Consider the following 25,309-nt stretch of genomic DNA (forward strand, 5'->3'; position numbering starts at 1 on the left):
TATATAAAAGGAGATTTATGAGGAGACGATCGATGCGATTGAAAGAGTTGTTATAATTTTGCGTTTAACGAGGCAATTTGTACACAAATTTATTGAATTATGCAAAAAAGTTGGCCAAAAATTTTGAAAAATTCCAGTGAAAAAGGGGAGCCAAAAGGAAATGGAATTAATGGCGAACGGATGACAAAGAGAGTAAGATGGATATATTGCCTAGCTGTCTCTCTTCTCCAGCTGTTTATTCAATATTATTAATTACAAAAATGTGTGGAGCAGTCCCACAGAGTGCGGCGATTTCACAATTGTAGAAGAAAATATGAATACGATGACTCAATCGGAATAGGCTGCTGTCGGTGCCAACGATCTTTACCTACTTTCAACATTTTGTATTGACTGACGCTGGGCGAGATGTTTGGCTCTCATTTGGCCAATTGACAACAGTAAAACATGGCCAAATATGTACGGTAGCCGGCCCATGACGTAAGCGCCATCGCTCACGGTAGCCGCTGCGTCGCATAAATAGGCAAAAAGAGGAGAAAAAAAAATTAAACTTGAGTGCAAAACGCATGATTTATGGGCAGCAGACAGGGAGAGACAGATACGACTGGCGAAATTACAACTCAAGACGCTGGCGTCGCCGCACACCCGCACACAAACACAGGAGAGAGACCCAGAGAGTGAAAAAGAGGAGGGAAAGCATAAGCATAAGCATAAGCGAAAGATGGGGTTCCGGTTTGTCAATCGATAAAGGTAACGAGAGTACACCACAAGCATGATCAATGCCTGTCCAAACATAACGATAAGGTAAAGAATGGCGCAGCTAAAGCGTAGGCAAGGCCGCGGCCAAATATAGATAAAAGGAGTGGCAGAGCAACGGTCATAACGGATATGGAAAGGTGCCACCACACTAGCCAATTTAGTCATCTTGTTGGTCTATAAATAACCACATATTTTGCATGAATCAATCATAGAAATGCATAGTACGTGAGGCAGTGGCTGTGGTTCATTCACAAAGCACATTCTACTCACTCATTTACTCACTCCACTTACTTTACTCCATTCAAACACACAGACGCGCATACGAAACTTGTCAATCAAATCGCAGAGTTCCGTTTGCACTGCTACTCTTTCAAAGAGTATGCTGTTTTTGCTGTTCATCTATTTCTATTACATCAAGATGTTTGGTGCTAGCGCCTGTAAGTGTATGCAAAGCTTCGGCTCTCAACACTTTTTCTCTCTCTTTCTCTATTTGCATTTTCGCAGATCAATGCAAAACTCCGCTCACGCTTTGGACTCCCTCTCTTTGCTTTGGTTGCTCTCTCGCTTGCACTCTCTTGCACTCGCTCACTGTATTTTGCCTGCGTCTGCACGTGTTGGATCCGCTGCAGCAGCAGCAACAACAACAACAACAACACACAACTACAAAAGTCGATGCCGACACAGTGGCGTATATGGGGGTGGGCGGGTATATTGAATGTTATTTTTGGTTTGAGGCTTCTTTGGTTTTCCCTCTGTTTCTTTATGTTTTTCCGATTTTGGAGCTTGTGAAAGGAAATAATTACTTTATTTGTTGGTTTTTCGAGTTTGCGTGTGTGTGTGTGCGTGTGAGTTGTCTGTTGCCAGCTGGGGCCTGCATTTCAAACAATTTGGAAATTTGGAATATTGTTTGCAAGCTTTTATTAGCTAATGCCCAATCTGGTCCGTCCCGCCTCGTACCGCTCCATCACACCCGCTCTCTGCCCATATATATTTAAAATAAACAATAATTAACAGTACATAAAAATGGGCAGGAAATGCTGGGAACTGGGAGCTGGCTGCGTAGTCGCTCGCTGCTGCTGGCTTGTAGGTCAAGAAGCAGAACCAAAGGTTTCTTCTTGTGTTGGAGAGTGTTGCAATGGTTGTTTTTTCTTCTTTTCTTTATTGCATACAGGCGTTAGATACGTACCACAACGGTAAATGAACATGTGTGTACTGCGTAATGAGTCATAATTGCTCTCCCTCACTCTCCCTCTGGCCAACTCTGTCCCACTGCAGACAAATCACAATTGAGAAAGTGAGATCAGTGACAAATTATGGATCGCAATTAGTTGCAGCTTTAAGCGACGACATCCGCTAATCCACTGCGGGAAGAGCTAGACAGATGGAGAGAGAACATTAGACAAATTTGCACATTTAATCAAAGACAATTGAATAATTGCCGGGCTGCTGCTCAATTGAGCCAAATAACTGAAGTAAGAAACAAGGAAATTGCAAACCAACGAGAGGAAGTTTAGCTACGACAGACGAGAGCCGAAGCTTTTTATACCCTTGCAGATGGATCGCTTCCATCTTTGCATTCTCTGCATATCCGAGAGACGACACCTACACGGCTTAAGACTCTGCCCTGGCGCATCCATCCTCTACATTTCTCTTTGTCTAGCTCACTATTTGCTTGGGCAGGGCGGGCAGGTGAGAGTGGGACAACAATAGCACCACCACTGTCCCGGACAATTGTCAAGTGCGTTGTTGTTGTTGTTGCTGCTGCTGCTGCTGCTGGTGGTTCTGCACTTCCTACTATGAAATTCTACAGAAATATTGTGCAGCGCAGCAGCGACGTTGGCGCAAGTGTCATTTGAGACATAAACACAAACACACACACACACACACGCACACAGGCAGACAAATGCAGCAAAACAGCGGCAGCTGCTGCTCCACGCATATGTGTGTGGATTTTATTTGAAATTCAAACTCTTTTTATGGTACCCAGCAATCAGAGGGTATCAAGGGTGTTATTGCAATTGGAATTAATATGCAACGAAGAGAAAATGTTTATTATTTGTAATAATTATAAACGCTTTTCAGGTTTCCCGAAATAATTTTGTAGATATTTTACGCTTCGTTTCCAATGGTTACCAGAAGTGCATTTAAAGCCATTTTCCCGCCCAAGGTATCAATAGGTCGACTTCTTGCGTTGCACTTCTCTCCCAAGGGTTAGTACTAAAAATCATAAAAATCGCAGCCAAAAGCAGCTGTAGGAACAACTATAAACCACTTTGGGAAATGGTTGAGGGGGGAAAATGGAATATGGAATAAGGATAGACGGCACTCTGTGGCGACACGACGCCTATTCGCTCCCATTTTATCCATTTGGAAACTCCTGGAATGAACTTTTGTGCTCAATTCTTTCGAGTTGCCAAACAAAAAATATAAGCGCCGGAAATTGCTGGCAACTGTCGGCGGTCGCCAGATCGTCGTCGCACTTCCCCTACTGCTCCTCCTTTTTGCACCCTTCAACCTCATGTGTTTGTTGCAATCAACCTGATTTGGCAGCAGCAGCAACTTGGGGAAAATTACATAATGGGTTTTTCGGAAAAATGGGAGCAATCCAAGATACTGAATCAGCATCGACCGACCCGACCGCCTGGCGTTTAATCCAAATTGATGCCAAATTGCCGCTGCCGCTGCTGCTGCTGCACTTTCAGATGATAATAACGATGATTTATATCCTGAGCATGTGTGTGTTCGTTCGTGTGTGTTTTTTCATATTTTTCCAGCGATTTGGCTCAGCGTATCAGCGGGTGGCTAATTTTACTCAATTTTCGCTGCTGTGTGTCTAATTTTCTCCTCCTGTCCCAGAAAGCATTTCAATTCTTTTCTCTCTTGGGATTTTCTCTATGGCTAGAGGGCCACCTACGGTGGCATTCAGCCGACTGGAATCTTTCAACGAAATGAGAGTTTTTCGGGTTGTTTTTTTTTTTTTTTTTCAATTTCGACTACCTGAAAACCTGCGCCCAAGGCCTCCGGAAGGCGTGGGAATCATCAAAAAAGAAAAAGCGACGAAAAATTGCAATTGCAGGAAAAGAAATAGAAACGTGTGAAAATGTGCGGAAGACAGGAAACGTGATAGAGAGGAGTAGTCCCATCGAACCCCGTGTCGCATTCCTGGAAGTGGCCTTGGATAACAGGCCAATGGGAATGCAATTTCTATTACACTATAACGCACCTTTTGCAAAAAGATCCTGACGCTGATGGAAGTCCGCAAGATCCGTATCCAAGAAATGAGTAGGTTGAGGCAGCTCCACAACTCCACAAAGAGAGATGTGTACGGGGAATACTCTGTCTAAATTTCGGGACAGATTGGGACAGACACTCACACAAACGTAGACACGGCGCACTCACGGGAAACAGTAAACGGATCGCCTGAGAACGAACACACACTTTCGAGAGACAGAGTGAGTAGGGGAGAGAGAGAGAGAGAGATGGACCGAAAGTGAGAGAGCTTTTCCACACACGATTGTGCACTTAATGGCGATTGTCGATTGATCCAAGTCGGGTATAAATTTTCACACTTTTTCTTTGCTACGTTTTGGCCAATTTCTTTTTGGAACATTTATTTGCACACACGATTATTTATTAAATGCTTTGGGGGGTCGGTCTCCCACTCTCACACACACTTAGACACACACAAACGCATACGCATACGCACACGCAGAGCACGCCTCTCACACATAGACAAAATATTCATTCACGATACGATTACGGTAAGTATATGATGATCTTCGCGCTCGCTCTTTCATCCATGTTGTCTGCTTGTTGCTGTTTCTCTGCTACTGCTGCTGCTGCTTTTGCTGCTCCTACTGTTGTTTTTGTTGTAGTTGTTGCGGCCGAATGAAGAAAAATCCAAGAGAAAAATAATACTATATGAAATGAATGGCGACCACAAAGCAAAGACGCACAAAAAAAGTTATTAACACGAACAAAATGAGTGTGTTGCTGCTGCTGCGTTAAGGTAAACGTAAAGGTAAAGTGGTAGCACAGGCAGCAGAAAAAAAAACCAACCAACGGAACCCGTATATATGCACGCGCTCGACGATTTTCGACGGCGTTTCCAAATTACACTTTCATTTTATACATTTTTGTGATATTTTTCGTGTGTGTGTTTTCTCAGTTGGCTCAAACAGTGCACAATTATTAATTTGGTTTTTAAATTGATGGATGATTTTTTACTCGTCGGTAGCGCAGTCACAATGAAATTTTTTTTGTTACGTTGCGCGTTGCTGAACATTCGCTGCGGGTTATTGTGAACAGTGTGACCGTGGATGCAACAATACGGAATAAAGCGGCTGGCCCTCGGAAATATACCATTTCAATTTTGAAATATACCGTAAGCAGAGTGATGAACATCATATTGATAAATATTGATATTCCATTTAATATTACAAGTTATGTTGGTATCAACGCAATGAAAATATAGTTTTACCCTATTAATGGGTCAATTTCCTATAGACCAGATAATTTGCGGAACTCCATTTACTGGATTGTTTATGAAATAAGGTTTAAATAAAAAGGGGAAGGAAAATGTTATATAGTTTACATGGTGCTACACAGTATTTCTACACCATTTCTACAAATGTGTCAAAAACATAAAAAAGTGTGTATTTCCTTAAATTAATATTATAAAACAAGCCAACTTGTTTTTTATTTCTCGTTTACCTATTCAGAAAGGGGGACTAGTGATCTCAATGCTCAGTTTTCCGTTACAACTATGAGTTTAGAGAAAGGTTAAAACAAAATATCCGGGAATGAGAGTAATCGCAAACATATTAAACGGTGTTCAGCTCGCTTGGTTTTAGAATTTGAATATATATATATGGTTACCAAACATATAAACGAATATATCTGGTCTTGCTGTCTTAACTTGAAGTGAGCTAGCTACCTCGTTGTCTTCGCTCACTCTGCAAGAGTTCAAAAAGATGAAAAACAGAAAAACAGCTATCCAGCTCTAGTTATATATGTACAGGACTGTAAAAGCCAACTATTTTCTTCAAAACATATTATCAAATAATAAATTTAAAAAAAAATGTACGTTTAATGGTATTTTTAATTGAAAATATGCACACGCTTATCTAGTATTTCTTTTGGACAGTATCTATTATCGCTACCCAAACGGTCCCACTGCCTCCCAACACGCGCTCGCTACAGCTGAGAAAAAAACGAAAATAAACAAAAATTGCAATCAGCACGCAACAAGTGCAGGGATTATGGGAGTACGCGGCCTTACCAGCTATATAGCGCAACGCGCTGAGATCTATCTGAAGCCGTTCGAGCTGCACTCCACCGCCCTGGTCATCGATGGCGACAACTTGGCCTGCAATCTGTACAAAGATGTCACCGGCTGCTACTCGGCCTTTGGCGGCGACTACGATGACTTCTATCGCGCTGTGGTGCAGTTCTTCCAGGTGCTGGACGAGTGCAACATACGCCCCTATGTGCTCATGGATGGTGGCTACGAGGAGCGCAAACTGCGAACCGTCGGCAAGCGTCTGAGGGGCAAAATCTCCGTCATCAAGCGGATCAATCCGAATGCTTCGATTACGCTGTTTCCACTGCACCTGAAAGAGGTGTTCGTGGATGCCGTCAAGGACTGTGGCGTGCCCATCATGCGCTGCGTCTTCGAGGCGGATGACGAGCTGGCAGCGCTGGCCCGGAAACTCAACTGTCCCGTGCTCTCGTACGACTCGGATTTCTACATTCACAACGTCAAGTACATCCCGCTGATCACGCTCACCGTCAAGGTGCTGACGAAGCAGCTGAAGGCTCACTCGAAGCCCAAGGATGCGCGGGACCTGCGTCGCGCTCAGGCCAAGCACATGGAGAAGCGCGCGAAGGCCAACAAAATTGTGGGTGGCATGCAGAGCACGACTCCCGGTGCTGCTGCTCCTCCAGCTAAGCCCGGCAAGACCTACAACTACCTCGATTGCTGCATCTACCGCGTGGAGCATCTGTGCGGTCGTGGCACGCTCAGTGCGGAGAAGCTGCCGCTGTTTGCGGCGCTTTTGGGCAACGATTACATAGCCCGCTCGGCGTTTAGAAACTTCTTTGCCGCTGGCATGGGCAAGGCGGGACGCAGCAAGAAGCTGAAACAGCAACAGCGACGCATTCGGGTGACCCTCCAGTGGCTGCGCGGCGAGACAGCGGAGTCGGCATTGGGCAAGGTTCTATCCAGGCTGAAAAAGGTTTGTTTTTCGCTGCGGAATTGCTCGAGATTTCTTAATTGACTTTTGTTTTTCTGGCAGTCGCAAAGGGATTCGCTGGTGGCGCAGGTGCATGCAGCCATTGAGGGTTACTCCAATGAGCTGTGCCATGCCTACGACTTCTTTGAGGCGCACTACGAGAATGCTTTTCCCTACATAGAGCCAGTGAGTGGGGCGGAAGAGAGCGACGAAGAGGAAGCGCTGGAATTGGATGGGGATTTGTCAGATGTAGAGGAGGATCAGGAAGAGGAGCACAACGAGGCAGCTGCCAAATCGCACAGCGAGGACGAAGAAGCGGAACCGGAACCCGAACTCGAAGTGGAAGTGGAAGACAAAACATTAATGTTCCCGCAATGGTTCCTCGACAAGCTCTATCCCGTGCATCTGTCCCGCTTCTTTGTGGACCTGCTGCACCTGCGCAAGTACATAAATAACCCGCAGATCGAACACTTTCCCCACCACGACTCCAATGAGCTCGCGCTGCCCATACTCAACTATGTCTTTGCGTTGCTGCATCATGTGGAGGGCGCGGAGACAAAGCCGCGCGTGAATGCTGAGGGTGTCGTCCAACCCATTGAGTACACCTACATGACGCGTGCTGTGCGGGTGACCAATGTGAGATATTACAAGATGCCCATCGAGGAGCCGCCTGCGTATAAGTTTGTGCCTGCCGCACCGGATGCCCGGCATCTGAGAGCGATCTTCGACTCTAAAGTGCCGCACGCGCAGACGGAGCAACTGTTTCAGCGGCTGGAATGCCTGCCGGAGGATCTGCGACTGTACTTTCTGGCCATTGTCTACTGGTTGCATCGCTCGGAGCACTGCGATCTGCTGCATCTGCATGCCCTGCTGCTCTGTTTGGTTGTGCTGCGCACCATCGATGTCACCATACCCGCCGAGCGTGAGGTCAAAGCTTTCCATCGACGTTTCGGCAAGATACTCAAGCAGGAGCGTGCCGTGCGGGACAGGGAGGCGGCCGAGGGCATCAAGCGTGGAGTGAAGGAGGCGCTCTTGGAGCTGCCCGTGCCCGAGCGGATGTCGCAGGTGCCCAAGTCGGACTGTTATCTGGTGCAGGAGCGTCTGCTGCCCCACTTTCACATGCAGGAGATCTTCAAGAAGAAGTTCGATCTGTACTCCACGACGGTGCTGCATGCCTTCGCGGAGTTTCAGGCGGTTGTCTATCAGCTGAACGGCCTGAACTCGCTGCTGGATCACCCACTGGCGAGTCCTCGCATGAATCAGCTCTACTGCGGCGCTTTGCTCTACAATCTCTATGATCTGCTGAGGCATCGCCCGGATGTGCGCTACCACGTGCAGCACTATCTCCTCTCCGACTCCCAGTTGATGTTTGATTTTTATTGCTTTCTGTTCGATTGGTGTGCGGATTTCATACCCAGCTGGAAGCAGTCGCAGGTGGATCAAGCTGCCCTCAAAGTGCAGCAAAAGAAGCGCTACAAAAAGGAGCGTCAGGCGGCTAGGAAAGCGGCGGCAACAGCCACAGCAGCGACTGATGCCACAGAGACTGCCACAGCAGCTGCCAATGCCGAGCCGGAGGATGATTTTTACGATTTGAATAACAAATTCTGTGCACTGAAAGTGTGCTAATGCTGATGTTTGTTGTTAGTTCTAGATGATTTATTAAAGAAATTTGCTCTTGAAAATGTTTCGATGTTACTTTCACCAGTGACCTAATAAGTGATTTCTGTTTTTTTCAAACAGCCAGTGCTTGACACGACAATTTCTCAGGGCACACTTTGTGTGTGTTGGCGCGCTGCTGTGATAGCAAAACGACGTTGTCCAACACTTTGTGGTGCGACGTCACAGCTGTTGCTGTTGCTATCGGGGTGACCATTAACGGTATTTTACTCTTAGGAATATTTCAACCACGAAATTAATTTCTCTCGTGGGACTTTTTTTCTCCTTTTCGTGGTGGAAAAACTTATCAGTAACATTAATTAATGAAAATTTGGTTTAAAAAGGCCACCCCCGTGGCAAGCAACAAGTAGTCAAATAACGTGACCAATTACGTTACATTTTACGTTTTCTGCTAATATATTTTCTACTCACCTTTTTGGTTTGAACCTTATGTTGTAAAAAATCCAATAAATGGAAGCTCTAAAACCTAGCCAATTTGTGAGTAATTAACTCATCAATCGGATAAAATTATAGTATTAGCACTGAGAGTTATAGTTGCCTATTAATAATCAATGGAATATCAAAATCGAGAAAAATGATTTAGGACTCGGTATAATTACGGTATATTTTAGAAATGTGATGGTATATTTTTGAGGGTTGCGGTACTGTGCGGGTATGCGTGGCAGCGCAGCGACGTCGCTGTTGTTATCGTTATAATCAATTCAGTCGTAGAAAAAAAAATACAAAGTTTATGCAGAAAATACGAGTAAAAGGTGTTTTGTTACGTTTGTAATTAGCGCCAGACACTGCCAAAAACCAATGCATTTGCTGTGACAGCATCAGGCTGTTGGGAGCAGGGCGCAGCGGAGGCGTCAACAAAAGGCCAAAACAAAGGCAGCAGCAGGCAGCACGCATCTCGCAGCAGGCAGAGGCAGCATCAAACCGATACGTCATTGGCAGGCAATTAACGGAAAACGCAACGGAAGTGGAAACGACTGACGCTGGCAGCGGATTTCTAGCACTGCGCCTCCATCCATGCTGGTTATCCTCGCCGATCAGCTAACGCGTATCATGGAGAGCGTCTTTGAGGCGTATCTAGGGCCGGACAGCGTTCTGGCCAGTGCCGTTGGCCAGGCAGTGGGCAGCGGCGAGCCAGAGGATATTCCCAAAAGGAATACAGATGTGTGGGTGCTGGGCAAGCGCTACAATGCCATACAGGGTGAGTGGCAGCTAGAGGAAACAACTCAAAAGGGAATCATTTTTATCTTTGACTCTCCCCAGAACTCGATGTCATCCGCAGGGACATACAGTCCCGTCTGTGGTGCACCTATCGCCATGGTTTCATGCCTTTGGGTGAGGTGCAACTAACCACGGACAAAGGCTGGGGCTGCATGCTGCGCTGCGGCCAGATGGTGCTCGCTCAGGCGCTGATTGAGCTGCACCTGGGACGCGACTGGTTCTGGACACCCGAGTGCCAGGATGCCACCTACCTCAAGATTGTAAATCGCTTTGAAGATGTGCGCAAGAGCTACTACTCCATACATCAGATTGCGCTGATGGGTGAGTCGCAGAACAAGGCGGTGGGCGAGTGGCTGGGACCGAATACAGTGGCGCAGATTCTCAAGTGAGTTTGGGGAGGTAGAATCACGATGGAGAGACTCTAATCTGAGCTTGTTCCTTGCAGAAAACTCGTGCTCTTCGATGACTGGTGTTCGCTGCTGGTCCATGTGGCCATGGACAGCACCGTGGTGCTCGATGATGTCTGTGAGTGAATGCCAGAGAAGGAGTTACGCCGAGCAACCAAACTTATGCCTCTCCTCTTGGTCCACAGATTCCCTCTGCCTCGAGGGCGATGCCTGGAAGCCACTGCTACTCATCATCCCTCTCCGACTGGGCATCAGCGACATTAATCCCATTTATATACCAGCGCTAAAGCGCTGCCTCGAGCTGGACACCAGCTGTGGCATGATCGGTGGCCGTCCAAATCAGGCTCTGTACTTCCTGGGTTACGTTGAGGATGAAGTGCTCTACCTCGATCCACACACCACCCAGCGGACGGGCGTAGTGGGGCAGAAACTCAGGCCGGGCGAGCAAGAACACGACGAGACCTACCATCAGAAGCATGCAGCGCGGCTGAGCTTCTCCGCCATGGATCCCTCGCTGGCCGTTTGCTTTCTGTGCAAGACCAGTGACAGCTTTCAGCAGCTGCTCGACAAACTGCGGCAGGAGGTGCTCGGCATGTGCACGCCGGCGCTCTTTGAGATCAGTCAAACGCGCGCCGTGGACTGGGATACGGCGGAGGATATTGAGTGGCCAACAATGCCGGATATTGACTGGCCGGCTGGCGCCTCAGATTCAGATTCGTTTGCCATAGTGGGTGAGTGTGAGGTGGAATAAGGGAGTTCATCATTATGCAACTATTTTTTGTTATGTTCTACATATCAAAAGTCTAAAAATTAGCAACATTCTCACACGATTTCCATTCTTCTGCAACATTCTCACTCAACATTTTCACTCAACATTCAATGTCTTATCAATCCCGTTATACTCCACAGAAGAAAGCGCAAGAGAAGGCGACGCTGCCAGCAGCAGCAAAACCAGTGAGAGAGCCGCCGTTTGAGAGAGAGAGAGAGAGAGAGAGAGAGCGCGCGCCTCAGTCGACGCCTGCGCCAAAACAGAACAAAAGCAACAACAATAAGCGCGAAAGTGGAGCAGCGATAGCGGCAGAGCAGAGCGCAGGTGGCGTTAGCGGCGGAGCGAGCAGAGCGCCTGGCGGATGCTGTAAATGCAATAAAATAAGGCTAAATAGAGTGCGTGCAAGGTGTGTGCATATGGTAGGGGTGTGAGGCAAAGCCACAAGCAGAGCAAAGACTCACACCACATGAATACACCTTTGCCGACAACGATGACACGTTGAGGTTTGAGACTTAGCTATTGTTTCCGATTTCTACCAATATACGATTTCTTTTCATAAAAATGCTGCTTTATACTCCACGAGGTGGGCAGACACATGCTTCTTGATGATCAAATTAAAAACATTTTTATGCAAACGTTGTACATGGAGCGGGGGGTTTATAATTCATATTTCTGTATATTTATGCTCAAAAATGGACCAACAACTAAATACATAATACTTGGACTATATATTATATATATGTATGTTATGTATATGTATGGTAATAACTATATGTATGTAATATGTATATTTATGTATTTTATTTTTAGACCAATTTTCACTAATCGCCTGCGGCTGTAACAGAACACAAAAACCTACACAAAATAAGGAACTTTTCTCGCTATGCTGCGCCGTCATGAGGAACGAAACCAAGGAAGGAAAATCGGGTGTTGTCTAACACTAACAATAACCGTAAGAACTTCTTCTACCGACTGCAGCTGCAGCTGCAGCTGGGGCAAAAATTGACACTAATTGGGCATGGCCTGTGGCAGGTTCTGTGGCTGAGACGTTCCTTCCCCCCCCCCCCCCCCCCCCCCTACGCTACTCGGAAATCTTCGGGCTCGCGCCCCAGGCGCTGGTCTTGTGTTNCTGTTGTTTCTTTGGGGCAGTGCAGCTCAGATTGGCAGATCTGTCTGAGATTTTTTTGCTATTTTAAGTGGTTTTTCCACGCCAATTGATACTCTAAAGTGCATGAAATGTTGAGCATTCTTTTCTATAAAAACAAATCTATTTTGGAACATTTTTGCCCTTTCCTTCACGTACTAATTTCCACATAAATTCCTCTGCTGCCCCACTAAGTATGCTATGAAAAGTCAAGTTTAACTTTCTACAGGGGTTTAGGAAACCTTCTTCAGCTCTCCGCAGAACCATTTGAGTAATTTATAAACATTCAACAGGTTTTTCCAGCAGAAAACCCTTTTTAGAGTATGCAGCAGGAGCGTTCGATGCGCTTCTCCACCTTGGGCTCACTGTGCAGCGCCATTTCCACGTGCTTGCGCGCCAGCCAGGATTGTTTTTGCAGTCGATTCACCACAATGCGATAGGCGCCAATGATGTCCGAACGTGGGCCACTCTGTCGCGCATTGAGCAGCATCTCGGAGGAGAGTCCCAGCTCGGACAGCAGCTGTCGCGCCTCGAACTCGAGGGCGCCCAACTGGCTGAGATCTTCGGTGGCTGTGGGCAGCATCACACAGCTGCCCGTCTCCGCGTCGTAGTTCTTGAACAGCGGACAATCCTCGGCCACCTCCACATTCCAGGGATTTATCTTAGCTGCAGTTGAGAGCTGCTTCTCGGGCTCCGTTTCCATGGGCGTGACCTTCTTTTTGAGCGTGCCGCAGAGCAGATAGCGCCTGGCGGGACGCTTAACGGGCTCCGCGGTGGCTTCCTTTAGATGGTTTGGCGGCTGCAGCAGCAGCTCATGTCCCAGCTCAATGGGCTGCAGGAAGTTCTGCACAAACATTTCGTCCTGCTGTCGCGTGTTCATGCTAATGGCCGGCTTCTTGACCACCTCCGCATAGCGATCGCGCAACGAGGCGGACTTCCGCAAGCGATGCGACTTGGTGCGCACCCAAAAGATGGAACGCTTGACGGGCTTGCTGTGCAAATTAATCTCGTGCTGCATGAGATCGGCGCTGAGTTTGGGGCACGTCACAAACTGACTGTTCAGCATGTCATCAATGGTGGGCCGCTGGGCGGGTATGTGTATCAGAACGCGCTCTGTGTGGGGCAAGGGAGAAATACATAAATTTGAGCGGGAAAACTCTCTCTCTTGAAGCAGCTCACGTATTAGTCTTATGCAGGGCAAACTGAGTTGTCCCGGCAGCAGATAATCGCCCTTAAGTATAGCTGACTTGAGGCCGGGTATGGTGGGTGCCCGGAAAGGCATATTCCCAACGACCATGAAGTACAGCAGAATGCCCAAAGCCCAGACATCCACGGGTGCGCCTATATAATGGTCATCGGAGAAGAGCTCGGGCGCGGCATAGGGCGGTGAGCCACAAAATGTGTCCAGCTTTTGATTGGCACCTGAAGGAGCGTTACAAATGGCTGAGTGTGTGTTTAAAGTTTGTTTGCAAATGGACTTGCCGTTGATGAGTTGTGTGCTGAAACCAAAGTCGGCCAGCTTGAGGCGATCCTCGGACAGCAGCAGCACATTCTCCGCCTTAATATCGCGATGCACATAGCCGAGACTGTGCTGTAAGTGTAAATCGTGGCTAAAGCTATTCATAAATCTCTGTTAGGGCTTAGTTTTCTCACTCACCATATGCTTAACAGCCAGCAGCAGCTGCTTGAAGAGCGGCGCCGCGTGTATCTCCCTCAGTGGACCGCCTTGGGTGATGTGATTGTACAGCTCGCCGCCGCGTATCCACTCGGTGACCAAATAGACACGGCCCAAGGTCTCCACCACCTCAAAGAGCCTAAGGGGAGCTGGAGCTGTTAGAGAGGCAACTGCACATTTGTCGAGCACTTACCTCAATATATTTGGATGATGAACACACTCGAGTGTGGCTATCTCGCTGGACAGCATGCGCAGCGCCTTGGCATCGAGTCCAGCACGATCCAGATCCACCACCTTAATGGCCACTTTGTCTGCCAAATCAAATGTTTACTAATATAATATTAAGCAATTGAATGCACTTTGTTCCAGCGCTTACCACGCGTCAGCTGATGCACAGCCAACTTGACTTTTGAGAAATTGCCGCGACCGATGTCGCCACAGAATCTGTAGAGACCAATGCGACGGCCAATGGTCACCTGGAAGATAGAAGCGTGAGGGAAAATAATGATTAGGAGGGCTGGAACATTGTTGTACGTTTAATACAAATTATAGCAATATTTTGTAGATTTCTATCTATCTATCTAATAGCTAAAGGAAAGTCCCACAACCATAATAAATTAGTCTACGAGTAGCATAAATTTCACATTCAATTAATTGCTTGCCCAAAGCACACGCTCCGCTTTTCTGCAAGTGAAGCAAAGTCTGAGAAATTTCCTTGTTTGATTTCCATCAGGGACAAATGCTCCAGCGGCACCTTGAGCTGGCAGCGATTATACTCATATTTGTTGTGTGTTGTGTCCACATGTTGTAGCAATTAACATTGACTGCCCCAGCAAGCCCGAAACTTGTGGGCCGTATACGTAATTTATTCCCCATTTTGAGTGTGCGCCTCGCTATCGCCTTCAACGCTCTTGTTTGCTGCACTCACAATTAGTCAAGGTCAAGGGGGTCGCATTTTTTGTTTTTTTTTGTTTTGTTTGTTAATGTAATTTGAACTTGCCACTTGCCACTTGGCTTGTTGCTTTGCTGTGGGTTTCAGTTTGCTATTTTTGATTGTTGCCTTTTTGTTGTACACTTTTCTGAGTGGTACGTGGATATGTCAGGAGTAACATTTGCAGTTGCTAAAAAGTATGTCCTGATGTGTGCAAAGAGAAGTGATTGATGGCAAAGCTAATGCAAGTAAATGTAAATCAAGAGTATTCCCTTGTAACTGGCATGGGAAAATGTTTGAGCAATCAAATTATGGAAACTTTGCTTTCAAATAATATTTATAAAATATTATTCACTGATGCCGCACATTTTGTTCTTTTTCTCCAAGTGTACTAAAAGCCTCCAACGCTTCTCCGCTTCTTGTTTTTATTTTATTGCCGCTCTCTCTGTGTAGCTTAATCCACCTTTTAAGCCATCGAGAGGCGGCAGTGTGGGCGTTAATTAAGGCGAAACGCGGCGTATACGTAATGCGGTTGCCTTGCATTCGGTCACACGCGCACAAACAAAACCCACAGCCACACCCCTGCCCCTGCGCTCACACATACAGGGAGTGTAATCCCTGCCACGCCCCCTCGTGTTCATTTCAAAGCCAACCATTGGTGCACAAGCAAATTAGCCTTGAACCTCCGCCGCATAATTGCAGCGCTGCTGCTGCCGATGGTTTGTGCATTAGCTAACACAAAGCAAAGGCGACAATGGCCAGGAGCTGCACGCTGCACATGGAGCCTGGACTGGGCCTGGTCTGGCCTAGTCTGCCGCTGTGACGTCAGCATGTCAGAGGTGAACTCTTTTTGTGCCAGGTCTCCTGCATACTCGTATGAGCGGCACCCATTCATCATCGGCAAGGACACGAAAATCTGGCACAATAAGTTTCCCGTTCCCCGTTCCCGTGCCCGTGGCCATTCCACGACATGACATGGACTTTGTGTCCCTACCAATTTAGATGCTTTTGACACCAGAAAACTGGGCCAAGTGGAAATTTATTTGTTGGGCGATGAATGCTTAGAAATTGTGGAAGGAATCTGCCTGAAAACGCTTTACTCTAGATTAGAAAGATTAGAAATCCTCGAGCTAACGTGTGTGGACACATGAAAGTGCTTTCATTTAATAATTGCATTAAGAGCTTATAGTTTTAAAAGATTTAATTTTTTAAGCTGATTTTTTCTTCATATTCCTCATGAAACCTCTCTAATTTCCGACTTCAAATTGTTGCAATTTTATACAAATTTCCATCTCGTTCCACTCTCTAAACTTTTGACTTTGACCATGCGAGCTCTTGTAAAACTTTTGTATTGAGTAAAATATTTTGAAAACTCTGTCAACTTTTTACTTATATAACTTGTCTTTATTGTTGAAAACTTTTCACATGTGTTCACATGGTTTTGGCAGAAAAACTTGAGCTGAAAACTAATCAAATTTGAACATTCTTTTAGTACTTGAAGTAAAGTCAAAGACTTATGGCTTGCTTCCCAGAAAATAATCATTGGATCCTAATAAGAATAAATATGTAACGGCTTAAAGCACAGAGCAAAGCCCATTCACCTCTCTTTATACCCGTTGATCGCGCTGCTCCGCACGCAGGTAGCGCACGCAAAGCTGAGAGAGTAACTCAGGCGCTTTCTCAGAGAGAGAGGGCCGCTGCAGCTGCAGAACTTTGCATGCAGCATTGGTCAAACGGGCAGAACGAGACAGACATAGCTGAAAGCTCAAAGCACATCTAAATCAGTTTGATGTTCTGTGCAGACTTGATATTGTTTGTGTGAAATGTTAAGCCGATGCACAGAAGCACCTTAGGAACTAGAACTGTAGAATTGAATTGTTCCCTTCTAAAAATCACTTACAAATCTACACATTTCCCCTTCCCTCTTCCCGTTTTACACTTAGTTAAGAGTACAATTAAGAGTACAGAGTTTGATACAATTATGTTTACTTTACCTCAAATTTGCTGCTAGAGAATCGCCTGTTAGCGGTAGTTGTGCCTTGTTGGCCCCTGCCCATTAACTCCCGCCTCACGCCCACCCACCTCAGATTGCACTCACCTCGTGTCCGCAGCGGGGATCGCATTGCAGCGCTTTGGTTAGCCGCTGATAGGGCGGTGTGGGTGGGGGCGGCTGACAGATTGCCAGCGACAATGCCGGTGCCGGTGCCGATGCCGGCGGCAGCGACAGCGACGACGGCGTCTCTGTCGCTTTCACAGTGGCGGCTGAACTGCGCAGCGCTTTGGTATCCACGGTGGCCGTTTTTGCTGCTTACTCTCTCTCCTCTATGTTGAGTCCCGTTTGGGTTGTTGTTGTTGCTGTTGCTTGTGTGCAAGTCAAAGAGCGACGCGACGCAACGGACAGCGAGAGCGTGTGTATGTGTGTGGGGGATTTGAGTAGTGTTTGAGTTTGAGTTCGAGCCCGGGGTGTTGCGTTCTGGAGACAACTTGTTGGACGTTCTTGTACTGCTTCCCTCCTGTTCCTTCCTGTTGCTCGTGCTGAACTCTCGTGTGTAATTACAGCGTGTGGCAAGTTCTAGTCTTAGTCTCGGAATCGCCTTACATTATTAAATGCTTTCGGGGGCCACGCCTGCAAATAGAAAGAAGCAAAACTTTTGGGTGAAGAGAGTGAGCAAAGTTCCATGGAAGTCGATTTTCTCTTATTGTTGTGGCGATACAAATAAATTGAACAGATCTAAGCGGATTGTGTTACTTATGGGCAAAAGTTTAAACAACAATATAAGTTGAGTAATTGATTCGTTTAGTGGTGAAACTTTGGACCGCTGTGGGGAGAAAAATCTTCAGCGTATTGTTGGTACATTTTTGATGTATTTTGTATCAAATTATAATTAAAATGATTTAGGAACCTCCCAAAAAAGACTAAGCTAAAAGTGAACCTAATTCATCTTTCTTGAAATCATAAATTTATGGGTTTTAATAACCCCCCCCCAGGGCCAGTTGCCAGAGGACCAACTAAGACCATAAATTATGCTAATTCTAACAAGTTCAACTCACTTTTGCCTTGAGCCTTCAGCATAACAAAATCTCTCTCTCTCTCTCTGTCTCTCTCTGGTATAGAAAATACCAATTCCGAGTAAAATATAATTAACGGCTCCAGAGCGTTGGCAAAATGAGAAAAGTTTCAGTGGGGCAATCGAAGGGGGTAGAGCGGGGTTCCATGCTGGGTTTAGTTACAGAACAGATTCCAATAAGCGACTAAGCAATTCTTCAATAATTTAATATGCAAAAGGGTCGCGCGGCAAAAGTTAAGTTGAAGTAATTACGTAAATGGATTTTCCCCTCAATTCATTTTCATTTTTGTAATATTTGTTGTTGCTGCTGCTTCTCTGGTGCCTGCGTTGCTCAAATTTCCTGCACGTCGCCTTCAATAGAACACAGAAAATGGCAAACAGAGCGTAGAAGACGATAGAGAGACGGAGAGGGAGAGAGACTCCAGAAAGGGCTGGCTATGGGCAATGTTTATATAGCAATCGGTTGTGCATAGCCCCGGCCTCGGCCTCGGCCCCAGCCCTGCCCTGCCCTGCCCACATGTATGCCGCCCTCAAGCGTGACAGGAAGTTGCCCAGGAAGGAAGCAAGCAAAAGGCAAGCGAACTAAGCCTGAACTCGGCTTTATAGAGATATGCCACAGAGTAGCCCAGATCTATGCCAGCATATAAAAAAATACATACATAAAATGTGAAAATATGTAAATATGTATGTAAATACGTACATTTCGCACTATAAACATTTGAAAATTATTTTAAAAGCAACTTTTCTTTTCAGGGCAAGTCGGCGACAGGCGAGACCGAGACGCCATCTTTCTGATTGACTGACAGCTGCAACGCGGCTTGCGGCTCTTATAGCTGTGGCTTGCGTGTCCCAGTGTGTGTGTGTGTGTGTGTGTGTGAGTGGGTAGCACAATTAAATTCACATTTACAAACACATTCCTGTGACAGCTGTCACAGATGTGCCACGAGGAGCGGGCAGTAGGAAGCCGCAATTTCATTTTGGCGTTGAAAAGTATGCAATGAAATTTGTATAAGAGGTACTGCCAGTGTTGGTAAGGCATGATGGCTATAAGGGCAGTATTAGTAACAGATGAGAGAAGGAGCTTTAAGCCTGGTTTCTTTGGTTCTTCTTCTTTTGGAAGGTGCAAGAGCTACGCCTGATCTTGTTTATTTACGTTGCCTCTTCTTTTGCCTTAATTAGTAGCAATCATTTGCCAGTGTTCGGTAGTGTTTTACACCTGCAATGATCAGCCTGATAAGATAAATTGTACAATCAAAATGAGACAAATCATGACGCTGTTGGCCAACACAAAAGTAATGTAGAAACGCGGCACTTGTCTTGTCTTTACTTTTCTTTGGAATGATGCTAGACAGTTGATTGGTTTGCAGATGTACCCTAGCATGTAAGAGGTACCCCATCTGCTCGTAGCTTCCTTTACAGCAATTTTCTTTAACACATTTTTCGCACTTATCGTACAAAGTCAGGCGCTGTCAGGTTCCCCCTCTCTTCTGTTTGTTTCTGTGCTAGTTGGGGTTTACCTTGGTTTGGTTCCTCTTGCAGTCAGGCATACATTTGCATGCTAATGACACCCTCTCCCCTCCCCCTCCCCCTACCACTCTGTATTCTGTGCGTACTAGAATTACAGTTTAATTACAAAACTAAACATGAATGCATTTGATATCACACGAAAACAGAAGCGACGACTGCCGGAGCAACATCAACTTTGTGCAGATGGAAACAGAATGCCAGAGTGCAGGAAGGATATAGCGCTGAAAGAGGGAGAAAGCCTCTCTGAAAGCCAAAAGGGAGCCAAGAGCCAAGAGGCAAAGTGAGATGAAATGAGTTGATAGTTCCACACTCGAAAACCTTTCAAGTTTATTTCCCCCTGCAAAGATGGATTCTGCTCGACAAAAAATGTGAAAGGAATTCCCGCCCACCCATAACTGGGTCAAAAATGTTTGCATAAAAGCAAAAGGGGTAAATGTTTCTAGCAAAAAAGTTTCCAAGCAAAAGTTGTACAATTGTTGGGGTTAATTGTGGATCTTAGAAGGGAAAGCAGGCCTAAAGCAGACTGTTGTTGAAGGGGGAAAGAGTCCTTCATTTTGAGTGATTTGAGGTATATTTTTTAAATATTATTAATTCACACATTAAAATAATAAGCAATGCCACAATTTCCATTATTTTCCTGATACATTATCAAACATAAAACATTTTTTATTTCAGTGGAAATAATAAGAAGTCAATTAACGAGGCTGCATTATGGAATTTTTCATTGAATAAACACACAATTTGAGAGCTATTAAAGCATATTTTCATTCGCCTCTCAAATAAAATGCTCTGAAAATTCCATTAAAAAAACACCGCAGACCATTCTTCTTCCACAAATATGATAATTAATTCTCTTGCAAACAAAATATAAATATAATACTGTATTATCCATCATGAATATTAAATTGGCAGCTAAACTCAATTAATAACAATTCGCTTAGCATTAGTATGATAATTGAAACGTGACAAAGGATTAAACAAATGTCGAAATTAAAGCGAAAATGTTCGCTATAAATAAACTTATTTAGCTGTCGTACAGCGCATAATTAAATTAATACAATTAATTAAGTATTAAATATAATTGTTACGGTCGTTGATTTTGATAAATGTTTGATGCTGAATTTAATGACATAAATACTACACATAATATAAATATCACATAATAATCACATAAACCCTTTGCCAAGCAACCTTTTTGCCACCTCTGCAAATAGCAAAATTCCTACTCTTCACGCCGTAAATTGCATAAATTCTCGTAGTGCTTAGAACGCACTCCAATTGACCCATTTTTGAGCTCTGTTCTTTCAATAAATTACCACCAGACAAATGGGTTTCGAGTTTCGTAACGTAAGACTTGGTCGGTGCAAGGCAATTTTAGTCGAAGGAGGCTGCAGGAGACTTATCTTCTCTTAGTCTTTGGCATCTGCTCTCGACTGTGAATTATTAACACATTTTTTGGGTCAAGTTCAATTGCAAACATTAATTATAAGGACTTGGCATGGCACTCTAGAATTTCAAAATGAATTGAAAAGTGCAAGAGAGAGCAAAGCCAAGACAAGTGACGCCCCCTGGGCGCTGTGAATCACAGAGAACAGAATTAGACGTGGAAACAAGTGCGTAGATTGTCGTCTGATTAAAAATAACAAAAACAGCGCAAAAATACGAATTGTTAATCTGAATAGAGGCAGAGGGAGAAGAAGACTCTCTGTGACCAGTTGTGACCGCTAGAGGCCATTGCATATAAATAGAAAAATGCTCCAAAATGAGAATATGAGAATGTGCGCTGCAGTTGCCGGTGGTGTCATTTCTCAGCGGATGCCAGCCATGTGGCCCAAGGACACTTGTTGTGGTCAACATGCTGCTGCTGCTTCCCCCCCGCTGCCTGCAACAAACATAAATCGATGCAAATCTGCATGGCAAAACGTAAACTGCCTGAAAATGCTATGCAAAAGCACTCAAAAAAACTTGAATAATTAGGTTGAATGGGTGCATGGGGTGTGGGTGGGTTAGGTTGAAATTTATCACACAATTTGCACGTGTAATTAATTAGTTTTTACGCTCCGTAAAAGTTGGAGCCCGTGGAAGTCATTACGGTTCTTGCCTCAGACATTCCCATTTCAATCCCCCCCACCACAGTTCCAATTTGAATTTCATAAAGCAAAAGCGACAGGCAGCAACAACAACAACAAGAAAAACCAAAATTCAGTTATGTCCTTCAACTTGAACCTCCCCGTTCCCCTGCCATTCACTCCATTCTACGAATATTTTGCCGAGCATTTCGTCTATTCAAGCTACTTACAAGACCAACAATGAGAACACAGGAAAGGAATGTTGAGATTGGGCAACCAAAACTGTGAATACCCTTGCGGAACAGAGGCTCCAATGGCAGTAATGGGATGAAGGTAATACAATTTTAATTATTTCCCATTAAGCAGCAATTAATTTGGTCTATAATTTGCAGGTCTATTGCAGCTCACAAGGCTCTTTGAGGTGTAATCTGCATGGCAAACTTCGTGATCAAATATTTGTACCCTCTGGCAGTGTATAGTAATGACCAGAACAACAATGAGAACAAGAGTCATAAGAATAAGTGGGATAAGGGAATGTGTGGAGTGGGTAGCTGTTGACAGGAGAGAGGAAGAGTGCACAGAGCAAAAGTACCGCAAGGAAGAGTACCGAAAAAAACGGTGTCGCGAGAATAGGTGGAAAGTTGCGGCGTTGGCCAGTGAGGGAGGTAGCAGACAAGACAATATTCGCAAAAATAAGAGAGGGCAAACGAAATTCACTCTCCCTCTTTTGGGAAGAGAAAGGCCACCCGTGCAAAGAGAAAAAGTTTTGGCCGAGCGCAAATAATGAGACTAAAAGAATGCAAAATAATTCAGCGTCGCAAATTTAATTAAAATTAAATGTTGTTCAAAGTATAGTTTTCTTGATTAAATAATTGTATGTTTTGCTAGATTTAAATTCTCTTGAAAGTCTGCCAGTTAAATGAGATTCTTTAAGCCCAAGAAAAGTATTGCAATCTATGTATGTAATCTTTCTCCTCCACAGTCATGGGAGAACGACGGTCTACCATGTGATTTTATTTCTCCCATTTGAGCAGAGCAGAGCTCAACTGTTTAATGATCTCGAAATTACTGCCTAGAGGAAGCACTCCATCAGCAGGCGGGAGACGCAAACTGTTACATACCAGACCCAACAGCCGCAAGTGCTCGTCATTATAGGTAATTCCACAATGTCAGAGCTTGGAAGGGTGGGTGGTGGCAAAAGCAATAATGCAAATACTCGGACTCCGAGGAACGTAAGCGAGGGGGAGAAAGGGACAGGGAGCGGTGCATAACTTCTACTCGGGCAACGCAGCCGATAAGGAAAGCAAATTTCTTCTGTTTCTGCTTCTCCTTCTGCCTCTACCTTATTCGTCCATTGTTTTTTATGATTTTCTTTTCGGACAGCTTTAAACCGAAACCGAAACCCCAAGTCCAAGTCATGAATAAACGACGACAGCGTCGACAAATTCCCAGCAAAAACAATACAAGAAAAGGCAAGAATGGAAAACAGTAAAAGGGAAAAAAACAAAACGTAAGAATAAGAAATGAAAATTTGCATACAAAAAACCCAAAAAAATCGCGCGGAAGTTGTATGCGAAATTTCGCATGGACGCAGGCAGCCCGTACTGAAGGCGCCACGCCTCCTAGCTGGCCACAAAACAATACCAGCAAAAACAAAAAAAAAACCGTAAGGTGTAATGAGTGTGGAATGTCGTAAATTTTTAAATTGCTTCTGTTGCTGTCTTCTTCGTCCACGTGTGTGTAATTTGTGTGCTTCATTTTGGGCGCTCCGGAAAAAAGGGTAGAGTAGGAGGGGAATGGGGTAATGGTAGGGAGACCACCTTGTGGGAATTTCCGCTGAAAAAGGTAAATTATGAGCCACGCACCACTAAGCGCCGTCAAGTGCCATCCCCAGACAATGAGTCAAATGAAATTATTCTTTCGCTTGTGGACGCCACTCTACTGCTACGTTACGTTACGGCTGTTAACTGAATGTCAAATCTATTGTGGCGATTAAAAAGGCGCATACCAACACCCACACACACTGTCAGTTGGCGCCGATTGTCAGCACAGCTTAAGCAATTTAAAGCAATCAACAAAAAAAAATGTGCAAAGCCAAAAGTAAACAAGCAAAAAGCTAGCCTTAAGGCTATCAGATACCCATTACTACAATATTTAAAGAAAATTGGTTGGGAAAACATAAATCTTGTATAACATTTTGTTAGAAAAGTGTCCCCAAAAGTCAGCCAGCAAGTACTTTATTTAGTACCATTAATATAAAGGCGACAGAAACAGCATCCATTCATCGAAGTGATTACGACGCACTAATATACCCCTTGGAACTCTTTGCATAATGCGTATGCAGAGAGCATATGCACACCCTCAAAAGAGATAGAGCAGGTAGTGGGCAGCATGCACGGGAGAGTTTCAATTGGAGTGAGACACTTTGCTCAAGCCTCACTCAAAGTCACTTTGGGGAGAGCTTGCGCTTACGCTCAGCTGAGCTCATGTACAGTTACACGCACGGTTGCCGTGACGGCGCGCCGGAGAGCAGGCATTTGAGGAGAGTGATTGGGTCCATTGATCATTTTGTTGTTTCACCTCCGTCACCTTTTCAAATAGATTCGTTGGGTCAACAGCTGTCCCTCACTCATCCTCTCTCGCTCTCCTCTCCACGCGCCCATATTACGTCACAATGTCAGTGTCAGGGAATGCAAATTAATATTAATTAAAAGCTTGCGCACAGCTCAACCGAAAAGTGTTTCAATTTCGGCCAACTTTTGCCTCACGCATTGACGTGTGAACGAAGCGTCGCGACGACTGTGAAAAGTTAGAGCTGTGACGTGTGAACGGGGGGCTGTGGGGTTACTGCGGATTATAGATTATGTTTCCTGATAAGGGTTCGGGCTGTGGCTCTGCTTCTGGCTGTGGCTGTAAATGTCTGAAAATTCATTTGAAATGCTCAAGATTAATGACTGCTGCCACAAATTGTACGTGGGACGGCCGACCTCTTTTGTGGTATCCATATCCCTATGTCAGGACTCATCATAATCCTCTCAAAAAATGGCTAAATTTATGTATCGCTTTTAAATCAAACATTTCAAATTTTTTTGCTTATTCACGGATGGAGAATTTTTTATTGTGCAAGATGATCAATTTGTTGAGTATTTATTGATGGATTTACAAGGAACATCTGTGGAGGCCGTAAGCTTAAAGAACATCTGGTTTTAAGACATGTTTTGGGCAGACAAAATGTAGTAAGGGCACAAAAAACTGAGAAGTTATTCACCCAAAAGGGACACGCTTTGAATTTATCTACACCAAATATTTGGGTGGAGATTATAAAATAAATCAAACAGACACCTACCGTTAAAATATTATTTCCCGCTTCCGCATTCTGCAAACATACTCGCACCGTAACTTTTTTAGCAATAATGATATTTATTTATTTATAAATAAAATGACTTCATGTGCAATTCCATTGACAATTTCCAGATCAATGAATGATATTCATTTCTCCATCCCAGAATATATTTTTTTTTGCCCCGCTGAATGTATTTCATTCACAAAAGGCGTTTCCATTTAATTTATTACTCTTAGATAAGCGGAGTGTATAAATGGCAGTGGGTTGTGGGGGTCTTATCTGATGTGCTTTGACATTGTTGTGTTATTGCCTGGATAGCTGATATAGGCGCCAAAAATAATGCCAAAAAAGTAAATATCAAATGGTTGGGGATTTACGGATATCAAACATAAAATTTAGATAAGGAAATGGCCGACTTTTTGAGGGTAAAAAAAATGTTGATATAAAATGTGTTTTTGTTGAATTATAAAACATTTAATTGAAGAAAAATTT

At 44.8% G+C, this 25,309-nt stretch overlaps 4 protein-coding genes across 6 annotated transcripts in view; 2 read left to right on the forward strand and 2 right to left on the reverse strand.

Annotated features, from left to right (window-relative positions):
* LOC117582530 (protein Star) overlaps positions 1-5,065 on the reverse strand; it is a 30,511-nt gene extending 25,446 nt beyond the window's left edge. Inside the window, exon 1 of the mRNA XM_034270335.1 lies at positions 3,980-5,065. The gene's annotated coding sequence lies outside the window, so the exon portion shown is untranslated. The remainder of the gene's footprint in view (positions 1-3,979) is intronic.
* An 845-nt stretch (positions 5,066-5,910) lies between these two features.
* LOC117582136 (protein asteroid) lies at positions 5,911-8,671 on the forward strand. Its single transcript, XM_034269718.1, has 2 exons — positions 5,911-6,992; positions 7,053-8,671. Exons 1-2 carry the CDS (start codon positions 6,018-6,020, stop codon positions 8,613-8,615), a joined length of 2,538 nt encoding a protein of 845 aa, XP_034125609.1. The 5' UTR covers positions 5,911-6,017; the 3' UTR covers positions 8,616-8,671.
* A 645-nt stretch (positions 8,672-9,316) lies between these two features.
* Positions 9,317-11,695, forward strand: LOC117582121 (cysteine protease ATG4B). Of its 2 annotated transcripts, XM_034269699.1 has the most exons (5): positions 9,317-9,864; positions 9,927-10,269; positions 10,330-10,409; positions 10,477-11,022; positions 11,201-11,695. In XM_034269699.1, exons 1-5 carry the CDS (start codon positions 9,681-9,683, stop codon positions 11,263-11,265), a joined length of 1,218 nt encoding a protein of 405 aa, XP_034125590.1. In that variant the 5' UTR covers positions 9,317-9,680; the 3' UTR covers positions 11,266-11,695. The 2 variants fall into 2 exon arrangements, with proteins under 2 accessions (XP_034125590.1, XP_034125591.1); XM_034269700.1 differs by lacking the exon at positions 9,317-9,864 and having other exon boundaries at positions 10,149-10,273.
* Positions 11,696-12,195: 500 nt separating this feature from the next.
* LOC117582520 (serine/threonine-protein kinase MARK1) lies at positions 12,196-17,112 on the reverse strand. Of its 2 annotated transcripts, none has more exons than XM_034270317.1 (7): positions 16,805-16,901; positions 14,256-14,355; positions 14,073-14,190; positions 13,862-14,018; positions 13,687-13,795; positions 13,384-13,626; positions 12,196-13,317 (listed from the first exon to the last, which is right to left on the reverse strand). In XM_034270317.1, exons 1-7 carry the CDS (start codon positions 16,865-16,867, stop codon positions 12,521-12,523), a joined length of 1,587 nt encoding a protein of 528 aa, XP_034126208.1. In that variant the 5' UTR covers positions 16,868-16,901; the 3' UTR covers positions 12,196-12,520. The 2 variants fall into 2 exon arrangements, with proteins under 2 accessions (XP_034126208.1, XP_034126209.1); XM_034270318.1 differs by lacking the exon at positions 16,805-16,901 and adding an exon at positions 16,909-17,112 and having other exon boundaries at positions 12,521-13,317.
* Positions 17,113-25,309: the final 8,197 nt, after the last annotated feature.

This window comes from Drosophila guanche, unplaced genomic scaffold, assembly GCF_900245975.1.
Source record: "Drosophila guanche unplaced genomic scaffold, DGUA_6, whole genome shotgun sequence".
Taxonomy (NCBI): Eukaryota; Metazoa; Arthropoda; class Insecta; order Diptera; family Drosophilidae; genus Drosophila; species Drosophila guanche.

Coding starts and splice junctions, on each gene's coding strand:
- LOC117582136 (XM_034269718.1), top strand. CDS start 6,018: ATGGGAGTACGCGGCCTTACCAGCTATATAGCGCAACGCGCTGAGATC. Junction 6,993..7,052: donor TTCTATCCAGGCTGAAAAAG/GTTTGTTTTTCG, acceptor TTTTTCTGGCAG/TCGCAAAGGGATTCGCTGGT.
- LOC117582121 (XM_034269699.1), top strand. CDS start 9,681: ATGCTGGTTATCCTCGCCGATCAGCTAACGCGTATCATGGAGAGCGTC. Junction 9,865..9,926: donor GCGCTACAATGCCATACAGG/GTGAGTGGCAGC, acceptor GACTCTCCCCAG/AACTCGATGTCATCCGCAGG. Junction 11,023..11,200: donor AGATTCGTTTGCCATAGTGG/GTGAGTGTGAGG, acceptor TATACTCCACAG/AAGAAAGCGCAAGAGAAGGC.
- LOC117582520 (XM_034270317.1), bottom strand. CDS start 16,867: ATGGGCAGGGGCCAACAAGGCACAACTACCGCTAACAGGCGATTCTCT. Junction 13,627..13,686: donor CAGCACACAACTCATCAACG/GCAAGTCCATTT, acceptor ACGCTCCTTCAG/GTGCCAATCAAAAGCTGGAC. Junction 13,318..13,383: donor GCCCTGCATAAGACTAATAC/GTGAGCTGCTTC, acceptor TGCCCCACACAG/AGCGCGTTCTGATACACATA.